At 38.5% G+C, this 16,393-nt stretch overlaps 1 protein-coding gene across 1 annotated transcript in view; it reads right to left on the reverse strand.

Moving 5' to 3' along the window:
- Nucleotides 1–16,393, reverse strand: part of UVRAG (UV radiation resistance associated) — a 90,638-nt gene that overhangs the window by 24,245 nt on the left and 50,000 nt on the right. The window contains exon 13 of the mRNA XM_057376999.1: nt 7,522–7,600. Within this exon, the coding sequence (XP_057232982.1) occupies nt 7,522–7,600 (79 nt within the window). The remainder of the gene's footprint in view (nt 1–7,521; nt 7,601–16,393) is intronic.

Raw genomic sequence — 16,393 nt, forward strand, 5'->3', positions numbered from 1 at the left:
AACTTCTCCAGGCTGAAAAACCCAAGTTCTCCCAGCCTGTCTGTATATGAGAAGTGCCCCATCCCTCCAGCAGTCACCCAACTACACTGGTCATCTCACCACAGTTGCAGGAGTCTCCAGCACCAYCTGGACTTAGGCTGCAGGTGTGGGGATCAGTACAGACTGAAGAGCCAACATTTGCTTCTTCACAATGCAAGTTAATACCAAACTTTGCCTACAAACAAGGGTAGGCAGGCTTTCAGCTGAATGAAAGTGGACCTTTAGTTACAGCTAATCCAGTCTCATTTCAAACTACTTTATCTTGGCATGGGAGATAGAAAAGGAAAAAAAAAAAAGAAAGCCTTTCCAATAAGTTTGCAAAAAACATACATAAATTCCCCAAATTTAAATGATCTGACTAAGCATCAGCACACTGCTACCCCAGGAAGCTTTCAGGAATGAAACCTCTCCTAAGAGCTTTTGGCTCTRAACAGCTGGAGAAGGTACTTTGTGGTTTTTCAGGTGCAGTCCCTTCCTCTTAACATTAAAACGAAAGCTTGGCACTTCACAAGATGAGGGCTAGACTCTGGCTTCAAACTGTCCTCTTTCAAGAACACTTTTCCCTACATTGCTAAATTGGCCTCAGATTCAGACGGAGAATTCTTTCTGAATTGTATGTTTTATGATCTTAGTTTAGGGGCCTCATAAAAGATGTAGTGTGCAAGTCACAGTATCCTACACTCAAATGGCCATAACCATGCATCCACACCACTACCCACAGAACTCTTAAAGACACTTCTGCTCCATAGTGTTTATGGCCAAAACAAATTTCTAGGCCTAACATTTCTGCTRTTCAACTTCCCATGGAAAAGTTAGTTTCTGTTATAGAGCTGATTTTCTCTCATGTTTTATAGTCTAATAGAGCCAGAAACTGAAACTCTTGCGTCATTTAATGTTTAATAGCTGAATTCAGTTCAGTCTCTTACATATGGATATGGCAGTAGTACATAAGTATTCAATTTTAATTCCATGCAGCTGTTAGAGARGTGGCACTCTGACTGCACCTAAAATACATCAATTTTGCTTCTCTTCTGTGCTTCTAYGACTGACCTTACCTCGTGAATTAGACAAGGCAATTGCCACAAAGCACCATTCCCAGGAAAGCAGCACTGGCTGCTCAGCTTCTTGAGCAGGTTACACAAAGCACATAAATGCCACCTGTCACAATGTGGACACAATGGCTATGGACACACAAGAGGTGGGCTAGACACCTGTTACTTCCTTGGATCTGCACTCTATTTGATGAGCAGAAGAACTTTGGGGACCTGATAAGAGAATTATTTTTTTTATTTTTTTTTGTATCAAATAGCAAAGTTCATGTGTTGCTAACAACTGTCAGATGAAACCAGAATTATTCTTTGGCCAAGGCTGAGCAAACCATGCCAATGTGAACAGGGGTATCAGTGTGACACCATTCAATACCCGTCTGACAAAACAAATCAGGATCAGAAAAGAAGCCTTCCCTGCAAAACAATCCCGAGCACGGCATTCAGCCTGAACAGAAGAAAAAAATAACCTTAGCAGTGTAACAATTTCCACAGATTTCACTAAACCTGCAAGAGATGCCTGTCACCATATGGAGAGCCCTCCCTAAATAACACCAGTGATAAACTTTTTACACAGGCAGACAGGGATAGGAAAAGGGGAACAGATTTAAGCCAAAAGAGGTCCAATTTAGATTAGATACTAAAAGGAAATTCTTTACTCAGAAGGTAGTGAGGCCCCGGCACAGCTTGCCCAGAGAAGCTGTGGCAGCCCCATCCCTGGAAGTGYTCAAGGCCAGACTGCACAAGGCTTGGAGCAACCTGATCTAGTGAAAGGTGTTCCTCCCCACAAACAAGATGGTCTTCAAGGTCCCTTCCAACCAAAACTRTTGCATGAKTCTATGAACTGGGGTAAGATTAAACAYATTCACTCCTTGGGCTGGCTCTAGGAAAACAGAGTTGTAAAATGGACCAAATTATTTGACACCTGGTTTGCAAGTCTACTTTTCAAGAGCCAGTAATTTAGACATGGACAGAACACCACCATTCCTGAGGCCACATCCAATAAAGCCAGATGGAGATATTGCCCAAGGTCACAGTAAAAAATAAGAGGTTGCACACTGACCATACAGCTGCCCTGTGGTTCTGTAGTAAAGCTGAGATAAGACTCAGAATAAGAAATCCAGATCAAGAGACAAATAATTTGATGCAGCTGACTGAAATAGCAAATCATTTGATACTCAAGAGTGTAAATAACTTGACCGTCCTGTGCAAGAAAATAGCTGCAAGTAAATCCTCTTCTTACCGGTACCAAAAGAAATCAGCTCTGCAACTCTATGGAAATTATATCCTCTACCAGCAATCTTGGAACTGGACAAGGAATAATGCCTGTCAAGTATCACGCAAGAGACAACCTCTTGAATACCTAAAGAAATTGGAACTTGATGAACAAGATGGACATTCTCTCTTCAATGGCTACACATCATATAGGCATGCATTAGACATAATGACCAAAGCAGGACAGAAAATATGTAAACAGAAACACAGAACAAATCATGTAATACAGAATCACAGAATTGTTTGGGCTGGAAGGGACCTTCAAGCTCATCYCATTCCAAACCCCTGCCATGGGCAAGGACACCTTACACTAYAGCAGGTTGCTCCAAGSYTCATCYAACTTGGCCTTGGACACCTCCAGGGAATGGGGTAGMCACAGCTTCTGTGAGAAACCTCTGCCAGGGCCTCAACGTCTTCATCTTTTCCGATATACAATTTTGGGCCAGTTAYTCTCCCACAGTGACACTGAGTGTGCTCACTTATGAACTCACTCACCTYAAGGAAGATGGTCACTAAGTTAAGATCATCTCCTCATATGCAATGAAGAACATGCACTGAAGTCACACCAAAGCAATTAAGGCTCTGGGAATGAAGGAAAGAGACAGCAAAGCAGACAGTAAAACAGCAATAAAGATGCTTCCTTTCTAAAGGCCTGAGATTCACAACTCAAAGCCACTGCACTCTCAATACCCCATATTTCAAATTTAAAATAAAAACAGAAAACAAACAACTGAGATAAAAAAACCTGGAGTGGCAAGACCATTGCTCAAGTACTTGTKAGAGCTCAGCTCCACAATGTTCATGTCTGTGCCCCAGCAGAACTGGGTGCCACCCACATTGTATATTCAGAACAATAAGAACTCTAAGAGATGCCATTTTGACCCTGTTCTGTGTTCACTTACCAACCACAAAAAACCTCACCATGCTTCAGGGACTTCTTAATATTCATCCACCATAACAAGATGTTTCCATGGTGTAATCTCAATTTCTCTGCTGTGAATACCAGGGCAAAAGTTCACTTCCTTCTCCTACTAAAGCACAGCTTCCTCAGATACTCYACATGCATCCCTAGGAGTGGGAAGGGATCTTAGGAGCTGTGGAGTTTATATGACCAGTATGTGAATACTCTCCCACTGCCCAATGCTTTGGAGAGCTGCGCAATTCACTTTTTTAGCAACTGTATTGCAGTTCACCTTTGACAATGACAGTGATTTTTTTGGCAGGTATTATTAKAAATAAATCACTAATTTCCCTTTGAAAAAAAAACCCACATTTCTATGCTAGCACGAGTCAAATAGCTGAAGTCTTAATTGGAAATTTATGGCCTTTGTTAATTTTATCCAACTCAAAAAGCTCCTCTGYGAACTTCGTGAGGGATTCAATTTTACAAATAGAAAATATGCGTATTGAAACAATTTGTGCTCACATACAGATGGAAGTTATTATGAACTCTCAGAATTAACACACATTGTTTCAACTTCGGAATGTAACAGCAAAGCAAGTTCCTCTAAAAAATGCTCTACCAAGCCAGCACTGAGCTGCTTCTAATTCCAGCTGAATTCTCCTGAGTGCAAGATGTGGTTTCTATTGTTATTATCCTGCTGTTTTACGAAGGAGTACCACTTTATCTCTAGAAGACTTTTTATATCAGTAATTTTACCTAATATCAACCCCATCTAACTTCTTCCACACTGACATTTCTCCTTGCTGCCAGAATTTCAGGTAATTGTGAAAGGGRAAAAAAAAAMCATATATAAAAATCCCTGGTGAAACCAGGGAAGTTTATATAGATAACCTCAAGGTATTTCTTTAAGTTGATAGTTTTTCTGGGCTCTCTGTTTCTCACCCACAGTGATCAAAACTTGCAYGACTTATTCAAGTGAAGTCAGAGAGACCCAGGCTCTTCTCTTCATRCTCTAGTGAAGTCACTAAGCTTCCCAAGCATCTCCAACCTTCCCACAGCACACAACGGGCATTGGGCAACTGCTTCACATTTGTTTATGACAAAGGGGACTGGTTCTCTGAATGAAGGCAAACACCTTTGGGTGATAGTCTGGAGATAAGAGAGAGACAGCTTCTCATTCTCTGTCCAAACCTAATTTTTCATACATTCACAAGAATGAAGCATATCTGGAAGCTTCTCTGAAAGCAGCCATAAGACCTGCTAAAAGCTACTTAAATTCAACAGTTTCAGCACCCCAAGGAACATGCAAAGGATTCAGACAATTTTGGGTTTTTAGGTCAAGTCAGCCCCAGAGCACAGAATTTTTGTGATGCATTTCTGCACATYATTTACCTGTTCTGCTTTCACAATGGAATTTCCCCTTGGCAGAACTATAAAAAGCAGCAACATTTGACCAAGGACATCAAAACAAAGGTGACTACAACAGTTTATGTGGACATCAGTAMCACTTTCCTGATTAAGTAAGTAGTAGAAGCCCCACCCAGAAATTCCAATTTACTTTTATTATGTTTTTATATCCAACAGCATACAATCTCAAGCATTAACATGTGAAGCACTGGTGTTATACAAACCACTTCAAAGTTTGGCCACTGACTAGCTTGCACCACCACCAATGACCCCACGTAAACTTGGAAACCCTTTTTATACCAATATATACTTAAGAGTCTTCATTTACTTTTATGAGTTTAAACACATGCCAGTGATTTCAGAAACCACTGCAAGAAATTGGAAGGCAACATGGGTGAGTGACTGTGTGTTCAACTACCCAGAGTCCTTCAGAAACAGGACAAGAAAATCAGAATGAGAGGTTTCAATAGTTCCAACAGTGGTAACAACTCAGAGGTGACAAGTCAAAGAGATAAACAAGAAAACAAGTGAAGTGGTGACAGTTCCTATAAAATAAGTACCACAGGGACAAGTGCCAAGTAATGCAAACTACACAAACAGGAAAGACAACCACCATGGGCTCAATGAAGAGTTCATAGTTTCAATTAAAAAAAACACAGAACTTCTAGCTTGCATCACATGRCTGAATGGCAAACTCCAGAATAAGATAAAAACCAGAAAGGGCTGAAAGGCAAAGCAAGCAGCACCATGACTCTCACATGTTACAGAATTAACTAGTGTTAGCAGAATGAACTAGGAAGCAGAGATTCAGGAAAGCATTGATTTGATTTGATAGTAATGAAGAGAGAGAGAGCTATCAAAGCCTTTGAAGRAAAGAATAATCCCCTTTTCTCATTAATCTTCCTTCTGAAGGTCAAGCATCAACAGCTGGCTGCCATTACTAATATGGCCAACAAAGAGGTACAGTCTAAGTTACATTAACAGTCTGGCTGAGAGAATTTCCAAGATTAGCAGGACTTGATTAACTCTGTCTTAAGATATTTTATCCTTTAAGTAATTTSAGAGGTTATCATCCAAAATACACTACGCGTGGGCAAGTCTGGAAAGTGGTAAATGCAATCCAAGCTTAAAAAATGAACAACACAGAAAGACTCAGAAGCTTTACATCAGTTTGGGGTGAGGAACGGCAAAAAAGTGATGGGAGAGAAAACTGGAAAAACAAACAGTAGAAGACTAGTAGAAACCAAGCATAAAATGGTCAGAATTCTTCAAGAATAAACTGTAAGACTAATGTTATTTCAAACAGGTTAGAAAYAAATGCCATCTCTGTTGGAATTTAAATCTCTTGGCATTTTCTGGTATAATATGCTCAGAGGCATATTATGGGGAAAGTGGATACTGATGAAGTATGAATGAATACACGGAAAGTACTCTTCGAGTGTAGTAAAGAATGGTTCACGGTTACTACTGAAGTGCTGGTGAAGTAGGGCTCCACCTGAGTGGACAGAACTCYAGATCTATCTAATATTTCAATCAGGTAATCTGGATAGGGATTAGGCTCAGGTGTAGCCAGCATAAAGCTGAGACTGAATTCTCAACTAGTGTTATGTCACCAAAGCAGAAACATGACTAAGAACAAAAAGAGTTCATCTTTAAAGATACATTCACGGTACAGCATATAAAAGGTGAATTAAACAAGTCTCCTGTTTCAGAATTCAGAATGGATTACTTTGTTCTTGTACAAGAAGGTACCTGGGACTATTGGTTGCTCAGAAGTGTAGGATTCATTCTGCTAGGCTTTTAAGAGTACAAACTTACTAGAACACAATGAATTGGAACTAAAAGGAAAAGACCTGGGAAGCATTTCTACCATCCTACTCAACATTTTGAAAGTAACAGTTGCTCACTGCATCCAGCTTTGGGCATTGCTTTTCAAGAAAAATGTGGATTCAGATGGAGAACTTGAGACGAGTATTGAAAGGTGGTTTGCAAAAAAAGTTTGCAAAAAGGAAGAGACTTAATTGGATCAGATTATTATAATATATAAACAGAGACAGGATGGATTTGGACTAGATGTCAGAAATTAGATGTCTTTAGTGGACAAGACAGTCAARCATTGGAACTAAGCAGTGCTTATATCACAGGCTTTTCTTTATAGAACATCCCCAGGGATAGCGTAAGAACAGCTGACCCTGCCCTAGGACTATGTACAGTCAAAACAGCCTCCCCAGGCCTCTTTCAGASCAGCTTTCTGAACATTCTCTGAATTCCACACCAAATGTGTTAGTTGCAGGTACTACTGCCATCTCAAATACAAGTTTGCAAAGTTTCTTGYATTTGCCAGAGTAAAGAGTGTTTTTAAAAATACATTCAAAACAATGAAGTAAGGTTAATTAGARGACTTTTTTATTAAAATCACACATTTGCAAGATTTCCTATTTTCTACTTGTGTTTTCTTATAACGGTAGAATAGTAGTTGAAGTAATACCATAAAATTTAAGACACAGGAGCAAGAATTACACAAATGCACCTTCTAGTACAACAGAATAAAAAAAAACAGAAAATACTTACAATTTTCAAAACAATGTGTATAGACTCATAGAACATACTATTTGGAAAGGAAAATATTCATTATTATCTGGCAAGTCCTTCTCTATGCACCACAGAAGAAAATCTCAAGCACAAAGCTGTAAGGTAAATGAAAATTGTGTTTTCAAGTACATTTTTCTTATTTCGCAGGTTTTCACCACAGAGAGTGGCATCACAAGACAGCACACACACACTATTGTCATATCAACACCAAGCAGAGAACAGAAATAAATAATAAAAAAAAATCACAAGTGTACCAACCTGTGCTATATTTTTGTTGAGAAGATAAACTCCATATTCAAACTGAAGCTTCTCTCCTCCTTTTGGATATAAAGGAAATCTGTCAGGGGGGAAAAAAAGGCAGGGAAAAAGCATTTAAGGTGCTATTATTCAGACTCTTAGGTAAACTTYAAAAAGCCCCAGATTCCTTTTGCTGAGAAGGTAAAGATTTTAAAAGTTTCCCTTGCTGACTTCTCCCTGGACCCACTTCATACGATGTACTCAGGAATCCTCTGCAAATCCAGTCAATCAGTTTTTAAAAACTGATGTCAAAATTCAGCCATGGAATTCCATTTCTTGAAATAATTTGGATTTTAAGACACTTTACCATTCTCCCAGTGCTGCAACMTCCCTCTCACTAAGCAATGTGTAATTTCAGAAGCACACAGCACAATTCCAGATCCTACATTATCCCTCTGCATTCAGCCAGTCACATTTGGTTAGCTCATTTCCAAACAGAAATAATCTTTTAAAAAAGGTGGTCCCTTTTGATCATTATTCTGTCATAGACAGAATACAAAGTCCTTTGCACACAGAAGATATCTGCGGGCTCGCTTACCACAACAATACTCAACAGAAGTGATTCCTTTCACCAATTTTCACACAAGCACCAAAGGCTTAAGTCCCTTACGACATGAGAGATCACCACGGCCCTTGCAAATATATTACTAATCTTTGTTTTTCSTATTTAATAAATATTGTTCATCATTTAAAATACCCAGATGTAGCAAACAGATTATAAGAACATAGTACAGCACTGTTGCATGAGACAAGGGAACTAAAACATTAGTCCCTTAATTATTGAAAGTCTTTGACAGTTTCTGTATTAAAGAATATAATTTTATACTTCTGTTTAAGGAATCTCTGCTTAAGTGAAGCAGTTCTCAAACAGCTTTAATATCTGTACACCGTACTTCTGAGGATTGTCTTTTGACTCCTCCTCAGCACAAGAGGTAGTGAGGTCATCATGGCCAATTCAGAAATCTTTGCATAAACTAAAACTTATTTTTATGGCAACTACAGCATTAATCAATTTTTTGCCTTTTCACAAATCAGGTCCTGCAGCTCCTAATCAAGATGTTGAATGTTACCCACATAAGCTGCACACTACAGCAAAAACCAAAGTCTCTCTCAAATATAAGATAAACAATATAGGAGATAAGTATCTACTAGAAACAACACACATTCTGAAGATGTGATCAGGCAAAGTGGATTTGATCATCCACCAGCCCCACAGTAGAGTACATTTGCAACTTTGAAGAATTATATTGGGCCATTAAAGCTAAAGGTTAACAGGTCATGATCACAGCAGATCAAATACTGAGATGTCAGCTTCAGGTTTTATGCTACTTTCAAACTTGCTAGGTCACTTCAAGTTGAGGAACATAAAAATCCCTGTGTATGTATCTAGCTCACCTTGCTTAATAGATCTATAAATCCAACTATTTYCCCAAGCAAGAAAATGAAACCTTTCCAAATTAACACATGCTACAAAAATTCCACAATGCATTATTCTAAGTGTAAAATACAAAGCAAGAGGAATTTGTTTCAAYATCTCCAATTACACTACCCAAACAGAGCAGGGGTTAGATTTAAAGGATACCTTTACAATTAACCTCCTAAAACTAACCCAAGTTTTACAATAAAAGCACCATTAGAAWCACAAGCTATGTTTTACTAGAAGGGTAGCATTTCATGAAGTCACTGGTAATGGGAATCATATAGTCTAACAGACACAGAGCTCTTCAAGCCATGCAGTATAGAAAGGGAGTAAAAACTGGTTTATGGTGCTCACTGCCATCTCCCTTGCAGAGATTCTTTTAAAAGGTTAAATTAGGCTTTCCTGCTTATCACATTGATCCTGCTTCTTTGCCAATAGTCACATTTCTATCCTCTAACTTCCACTAATTTATCTTGAAAGGCTTTAAAGCATATACATGCTTAGGTCAGATTTCACAACATCATCACTTAGATGAAAGTTYTGAAAACTGTCAGTGGATGTCTCTGCATATACACATTTATGAGTCAAGAGAAAATATTATTAAGTTTTTAATGCTTCTCTCTTTGTGTGTTATCTTGCTTGCCCATTAAACCTGGCCACAAGCAATAAACTCAAAGGAGAGGAACCCAAACATTTATATAGTGCTTCAGTGAGTATAATCGAACCCAACTTGAACTGCTGCCTCCCTATGTGAAATTCTTCTTGCTTACTCCATAGAACAGCATAAACTGTATGCTTAATCTCTCCCTCTAGCACACTGCAAAAAGCTGAGTCTGCTGTGTAAGGATTTAGTTACACTAAATAGTTCTGGAAAACACTATTTTAGCATTTTTATCATCACAAAATGCATCATAAAATGCATAATGGCATCCACCTACCTATTCTACTCCAAAGTGCACCTTCCTTCTTACCAGTCTTGCTGATATATTTGTGGGAAAAAAATCACTAAGCTCCTTTAAAGCACAACACAGACACTTATTGTGAGATGAAAAATTTGAAGGAGTATGATATATTTAGTAGAAAGAAGAAAAAAACACAAGCTACAGGTATCCTTTCTAWAATCACCAGAGAAGACCATCAGAACTTGAGCTCTGGTCCTCCTCAGAATAATACTTACATACTCAAGGAAACCATACATCTGCCATGTGAACAGGCAGGAATTATGAAGAAAACAGCTTCTGCTCAATGAGGGTCAACATGTGCCTTTGTAAAAGTATGTTGATATTTACATACAACTACAGATTATGACATTTCCATTGCATGTAGACTTAAAATACAGGGTTAACACACCCTGAATTTACAGTAGATGACTCATTTCTGTATATAAAGAACCAGGCAATACAGAATAATAGTTTTAGTAGTAACTTGCAAAGAATATCTTGGTTTAGAGACCATTAACCTGATGTAGGAAAAAAACCACGTTTTGCAACTTATAACAGGTTTACCTCATTTGGAGTTGTTTCTGCACCTTATGCTTCCACTGCTTTCAAGACATGCCAGCAATGATAAGTGTCTGTGCTGGGGAAAAGCACAAGGACTAGGATTGATTAGGAGAATCATCAGCCAGTAGGCAAGGGCAAAGATGGCTTTAGGACATAGGCTTTAGGAATTGCACTAAATATGCTGAAATCAAAAAAGCCCCAYTCTGAATTTGAAAGGTGGAGAATTTTGGATAAGAGTGATCCATACTGCACACCAGACTGATTTGAATCAGATGGTCAATACATGCCTTGAAGGTCTAAGATAAGCTAAAGAGGATTCTTGATCTTAAAAGCTTACATTTGTTTTGGGAATTTCATGTTTTGCTTATTTAATCCTAAAGGACAGTGACAAACACTATGTTTTTAGTAATCTTTTTTTGAGTCATGTTCTATTTTATAGGGCTCACTGAGCTACAAATCAGATGACCAGTGTTACACAGCAGCATCACACTGCATTATCCATAATAAACCACAAAACACATTCAAGACATYTTTAGGTGTATAGCTCACATCCCCTTCCATGCCATGCCAGTTTGGACAAAACTTGTGTATTTCTATAGTGATGCCACAATGACTGAACAGTTTCTCCCTTAGTGAGAGGAGAAACCCATTCCAGACCTAAGCATTCCCAGCCCCACAAGAAGAGGTCTGATTGTCATTTCTCATGGTGACCAAAAAAAAAACCAAAAAAACAACAAAAAAAAAACCTAAATAATGAAAGCAGTTGTAAGACATTTTTAAATCATCCTTGAGTAACTTCATTTTAGCAGAGCTTAGATTACAGATGACAATTCATCTACCCTAACATTATCTCTCTCATCTCACCCACTTGGCCCCTCTCCTGTCTCTCCTGCTTGGAAGGTTCCCAAGAACAAGCCCCTCCTCTCTACCTGCAATCTTAYTTCCAGCAAGGCAACATTAACTGCTTTATTTCAATCCATTCCYCATGGAATCTTCCTTCCTAAGTGGACATCAGCTACTGGATAAAGAAAATCAGCTTAAAACTCATCCAAGAAAAAATGGCATGGAAGTCAGAAGAACCACAGAAACAACAATCTCTCCTTTTTCTATCAAAGGCACCTAATACTCAAATATTTAAATCTATGGAGGAGCTGCTAATATGCAATGAGTAAGGAAACTAACGCAAGCAGATCAAGATTCATTAGAGTTGTGAAAATGAAAATGCAAGGCAGAGGTTATATGCTTGGTTCACAGTTACTCTGATGGGGAAAAGTAACATCAAGTCAGACTTTTAAATAAAAAATAGGGCTGAAAGTCTACCTATAGTYCACACTGGAACTACAGAACCAGCATACTATCATCAACAATGGAACTGAATTTTGAGTTCAAGGACCTCACAACACTTCGCAAGTTAAGTTTTCAAATATTAGTTTGAATATTCACATTAAAAATACCATTCTGGTGRGTGTCAAACTTAAAGATACCCAACTACACCATCAACAGGACTTTCATGGAGCTGTTTCTTTGAAGTTAGTCTTTAGYCTAATTAGACTTTATTCTACCACAGTATTTAACCAAGTAGAACACTCTGYAGACATAAGAAACACACATAATTCTAGGAAACTTAAAAGCAAAGTGTAACGTCATTACAGTAAATCGCATCAAGGTTACAAAGACTAGATAGGTTACTAAATCATCCAGTCTGGTTTAAAAGTCTTTCTGTTTAAAAAGAGAAATGTAATATACGTTTTTCCAGTCAATATGGAAAACCAATGGTGGCTAGWTGTCAACGTTTCCACTCCAGTTGACTCATTCAGATGCAAACAGCTGAACAGAAGTCCCAATGTCAAACCAAGGCAAATACCAATTTTCAGTTCAAGAAGTATTCCTGAATACATCTAAACACTTCTGTGGTCTGGTGGCACAAGTYCACCTCTTGARCCTGTCCAGGTCCCTCTGCATGCCATCCCCTCCTTCCAGAACCACACAGCTCGGTGTCATTGGCAAACTCCATCTCACTGTCCATGTCAGTAACTAAGAAGTTAAATAGGACTTGTCACAATTCCAGATTGTGAGAACACAAATCATCACTGCTGTCCATTTGGACATCAAGACACTACCCAGTAGTTAACTGAAGACTGGAATCTTAGTCCAAAAATCAAATTAAGCTGACACCACTGCATTTTCACATCACCATATTTACACTACCTTTGATACTTCCTGCCCCACTGCGTTGAATTTGCCAGAGAACAAACTCAACCTGGCTTTTTTTTCACTTCTCATTTTCAAGGACTGTAAACACAATGATTGCAGGGAGGTAGCTGCAGAGCAGACTTGGCAGAATGCAGCTGAAACCCAGTTGTTCACTATCATGCAGATGAAGAACTGATGTAATTTCTGTGATGRTAAGTCACTGGTGTCATAGCAGAGTCATCTATTGATCAAGGGGAACAACTGTGTCTCACACAACACTACTGAAAACGGGTCAGTTAAGAAAAAAATGAGTTTCAAGCTTAAGCCCATGGACAGGACACTATACAAGCATAGGACTAAATAGCCCAATCCAGGTAAGAAAATGGCCTGAAAAAGTCACAAGTTCTTGCTTGATATGTATGAAGTATGAGGAGTGTACAAAAAAGGGTTCAAATATTTGTTGAAGTTTGAGCTATTTCAACCTTACCCCCTTTTGGGAGTCCGCAAGCGGGGCAGGCAGGGGAGGAAAGAAATGGTGTTTTCCCTCCAACCTAACCACATCCTGTTTGCTCATTCTGATGGAATGTCGTATCCAGAGGAGAAAGCTTGTGTTATTTAGAAATCCTGGGGCTTCTCTGAACTAGAAGAAATCAAACCCTGAAAGYCTTTTAAGTGAGAAGGACCATGTCCAGAGAGCTCACATGAAATCACACTTCCACAGGACACTTCAAATCAAAGACTAGGACAAGTAGGCTGTTCAAGAGCCACAGGCAGCAAAATATCCAGCATTCCTAACAGAGCTCCACCTGAAGATCAGGGCGCTTCAACTGCACGGCTTTAAAACCTGCTCCCTTCTCAAATAAGCTTCACCACAGGGCTATCAGCTTCAGAGCAGAGGAAAAGATCTTCCACAGAAGACCCAAAATTAAATAAAAGGCAGAAAAAGGATTATGAGCATGCATTTTGCTTGTTACAGATTAAGACGCAAAAGTGAGTTACAAATCACAAGAATTCAGACTGGATTACTATATGGTTTTGAGYTCCTACTTAACAGAAAAGGCTACACTTCTAAAACAAACATGATGACAAAAATACAGACTGCCATGAGGAAAAAGCATATTACCTTTGTACAATATATAGATAATTAGTTTACTGGGAAAACATTAGCAATTTAACTTCATGAAATATCTTTTCAAAAAGCCTTTCTGAACAGTTCACATGATAATAATTGAAAGCAGAAGCATCTTTCTGTGATAAGTGCAACTTCTATGACCTTGCTCYTGGGGAATGCATGATAGCTTCAGTATGTACAGACCGTAGAGAGAAAATAAAAGCAAAGACCCAAATTACAGAAGTCAGGTAGTTCCTGAGAAGATAGTCACCAATTTATACAGGAGGGTATAATTATATTGTTTCAGCAAATAACTCTTTTAAACACCTCAAGAACACAGCAAAGAATCCATGGAGCCACTGACACTGATTTTTTTTGTAAACTGGGCATTTTTGTAACATATTTCAGTTTGCATTCAAGGCTTGCACCATATAAGCTATGATGGATGTCACAACACATCGACTATCTGTAAGGACAGATGAGACAACCTTGCTATCAGAACTTCAAACTTCACTGCCACTGAAGGATCATTTTTAATTAGAAGTCACTTTATACAGGTCAAGTTCCTGTTTATTTTTAAAAAATGAAGTAAGGTTTGGGAAAAAAAAATCTCAGCAGGAATATAGTGTTCCAATGGAAGTAAGTTATGTCTTAAATATACATAAATACATAAATATTTCTCAGTTGGAGATGTCTGGGATCAGTGGTCTAATCTACTGCACTAAACAAAATCTGATTTCTCACATTGGCCAGAAGCAGGTAAAAACTTCTAGTTCTCAGAAACAGTGTTAACAGTACCTAAATTTATTAAAYCATACCTGATCTAATTCTTAATCTACACACAGCAATTACCTGCTGACCCAATGAAGGCAAAAGCACTATTTTGCTAATCAAGAATCAAACAAGCCAGGATTCTAGCTAAATATCCTCAAGAACTGAAGAATGTAAAAATACAGTTCAAGGTAAGTTCATGGCAAAAAAAAACATTCTTTGAGTAATACAGCTGTACCCTCAAAAAACACTCAATCTACCCCAAATAAGCACCTTTTCTGTGACAGCTATTAGATTTCTCCAGCAACCATCTCCCTCCATCTAAGTTTGACAAGATTTCTTTCCAAAGCTGCCATTTCATTATCTCAGCCAAAGTACGAAATATGATTAAAGACTTCTCAATTTATTTGGAAAATCCTAATGTCAGTGAAAAATTATTCTTCACGTGCTTGTGTTCTGATTTTCCATCTTCTTTATTTGCAGGTGGCTTATCTGTTACCAGGCACAGAGCAACAACCACTTTAGTGGTGTACTAAGTCTATTACAGCTGAATTTGCCATTCTTCCAAATTGGAATAAGGCCAAATAAGGAGGATCACTTACAGATTATGCTCATTCAACAACTGTACTGCAAATGCTCCAGAACTATCCACAGGCCACTTCAGCAATAATTATCKCTACTTACTTGCAAATCCAGCTTGCCACACTTAAAAGAAATGAAAGAGAATACATTGAGAAGGGTAATTTGGAAGCAGTTTTGGAGCAGAACTGGCAAGGAAACCCATATATTTGCTTTAATCAGAAGCCTGAAATTTTTTACATCAGAACTTCCCSTGTCAGTAATTCACTTTTCATGATTTAACACTGCACGAACCACACACAACATAAGCAGTTTTCCTGAACAGGGCAAATGAGTAGGTCTAAACCACATCAGTGTACCAAAGTAACAGCTTGAGCATGTGCAGATTCAAARTATGTCCTTCCTGATTTACTTAATCTGAACTTCTCCACTTCTCTCAAATTTGGTTCTCTAAACTAAGGAAAAGCAACCCCAACCCAAGTATCACAGTCTGGTRGAGTTCAGGGTTCAGTCAATAAACTGTGGAGATACACTGACTTTACCCACATGCAGAAGTGCTTGTACATCAACTTTAGCTGTATTAGGATAAACTCACTCAATGCTTTGTATCCTTAAGGAATCCAGAACCACTCTGRAGACCCAAGAAGGGCATCCATGGTTCATGCTTGATACCCTCTTCATTGCAACAAGTCTGCACCATCCCAGCGGATCGTGACTTGTATTATTTTTATTTATACCTCTGCCCTTCCCACAAGGGCTACAGCAATGAAATCAAAATGGTCTTTAAAGTATCAGTACCTAGAGAAATCAAATATGAAGACAGAAACTGATTAAYCACGGCAATCTTCTGGGGTTCTCAATAATGATCAAGCTGAGATGCAGAAAAAGACAAATTTGAGGTGTAACTCCACATCAAAGAAATAGTTGCCAGGAAATTACTTCAGGGACAAACCTATCCCTTTTAGCTGTATTATTATTTAGCTGTTATTTCGATCCTGTTTCCTATGACACTGTATTACAATAAATAGATGTTTCTTATTTCAGTGACAACAGAAGATATTTAGACTGGACAAGTAACCCATGGTAACATCCTCAATTTCAYTCCCCCTTATGTTATCTCATACAAATTTTGGTTCGGGAGATAACTCAAARTTATAAAACAACTGCAAAGTTGTCAGATCCCTCAATGTGCATGCCTAAGACTTGCACTGTAGTTGTTTGAACCCTTTGGCCTGTTGCTGTCTGTATTTATCAGGC

This window comes from Malurus melanocephalus, unplaced genomic scaffold (genome assembly GCF_030028575.1).
Source record: "Malurus melanocephalus ecotype Western Australia unplaced genomic scaffold, MMel_1.1 scaffold_298, whole genome shotgun sequence".
Classification (NCBI taxonomy): domain Eukaryota; kingdom Metazoa; phylum Chordata; class Aves; order Passeriformes; family Maluridae; genus Malurus; species Malurus melanocephalus.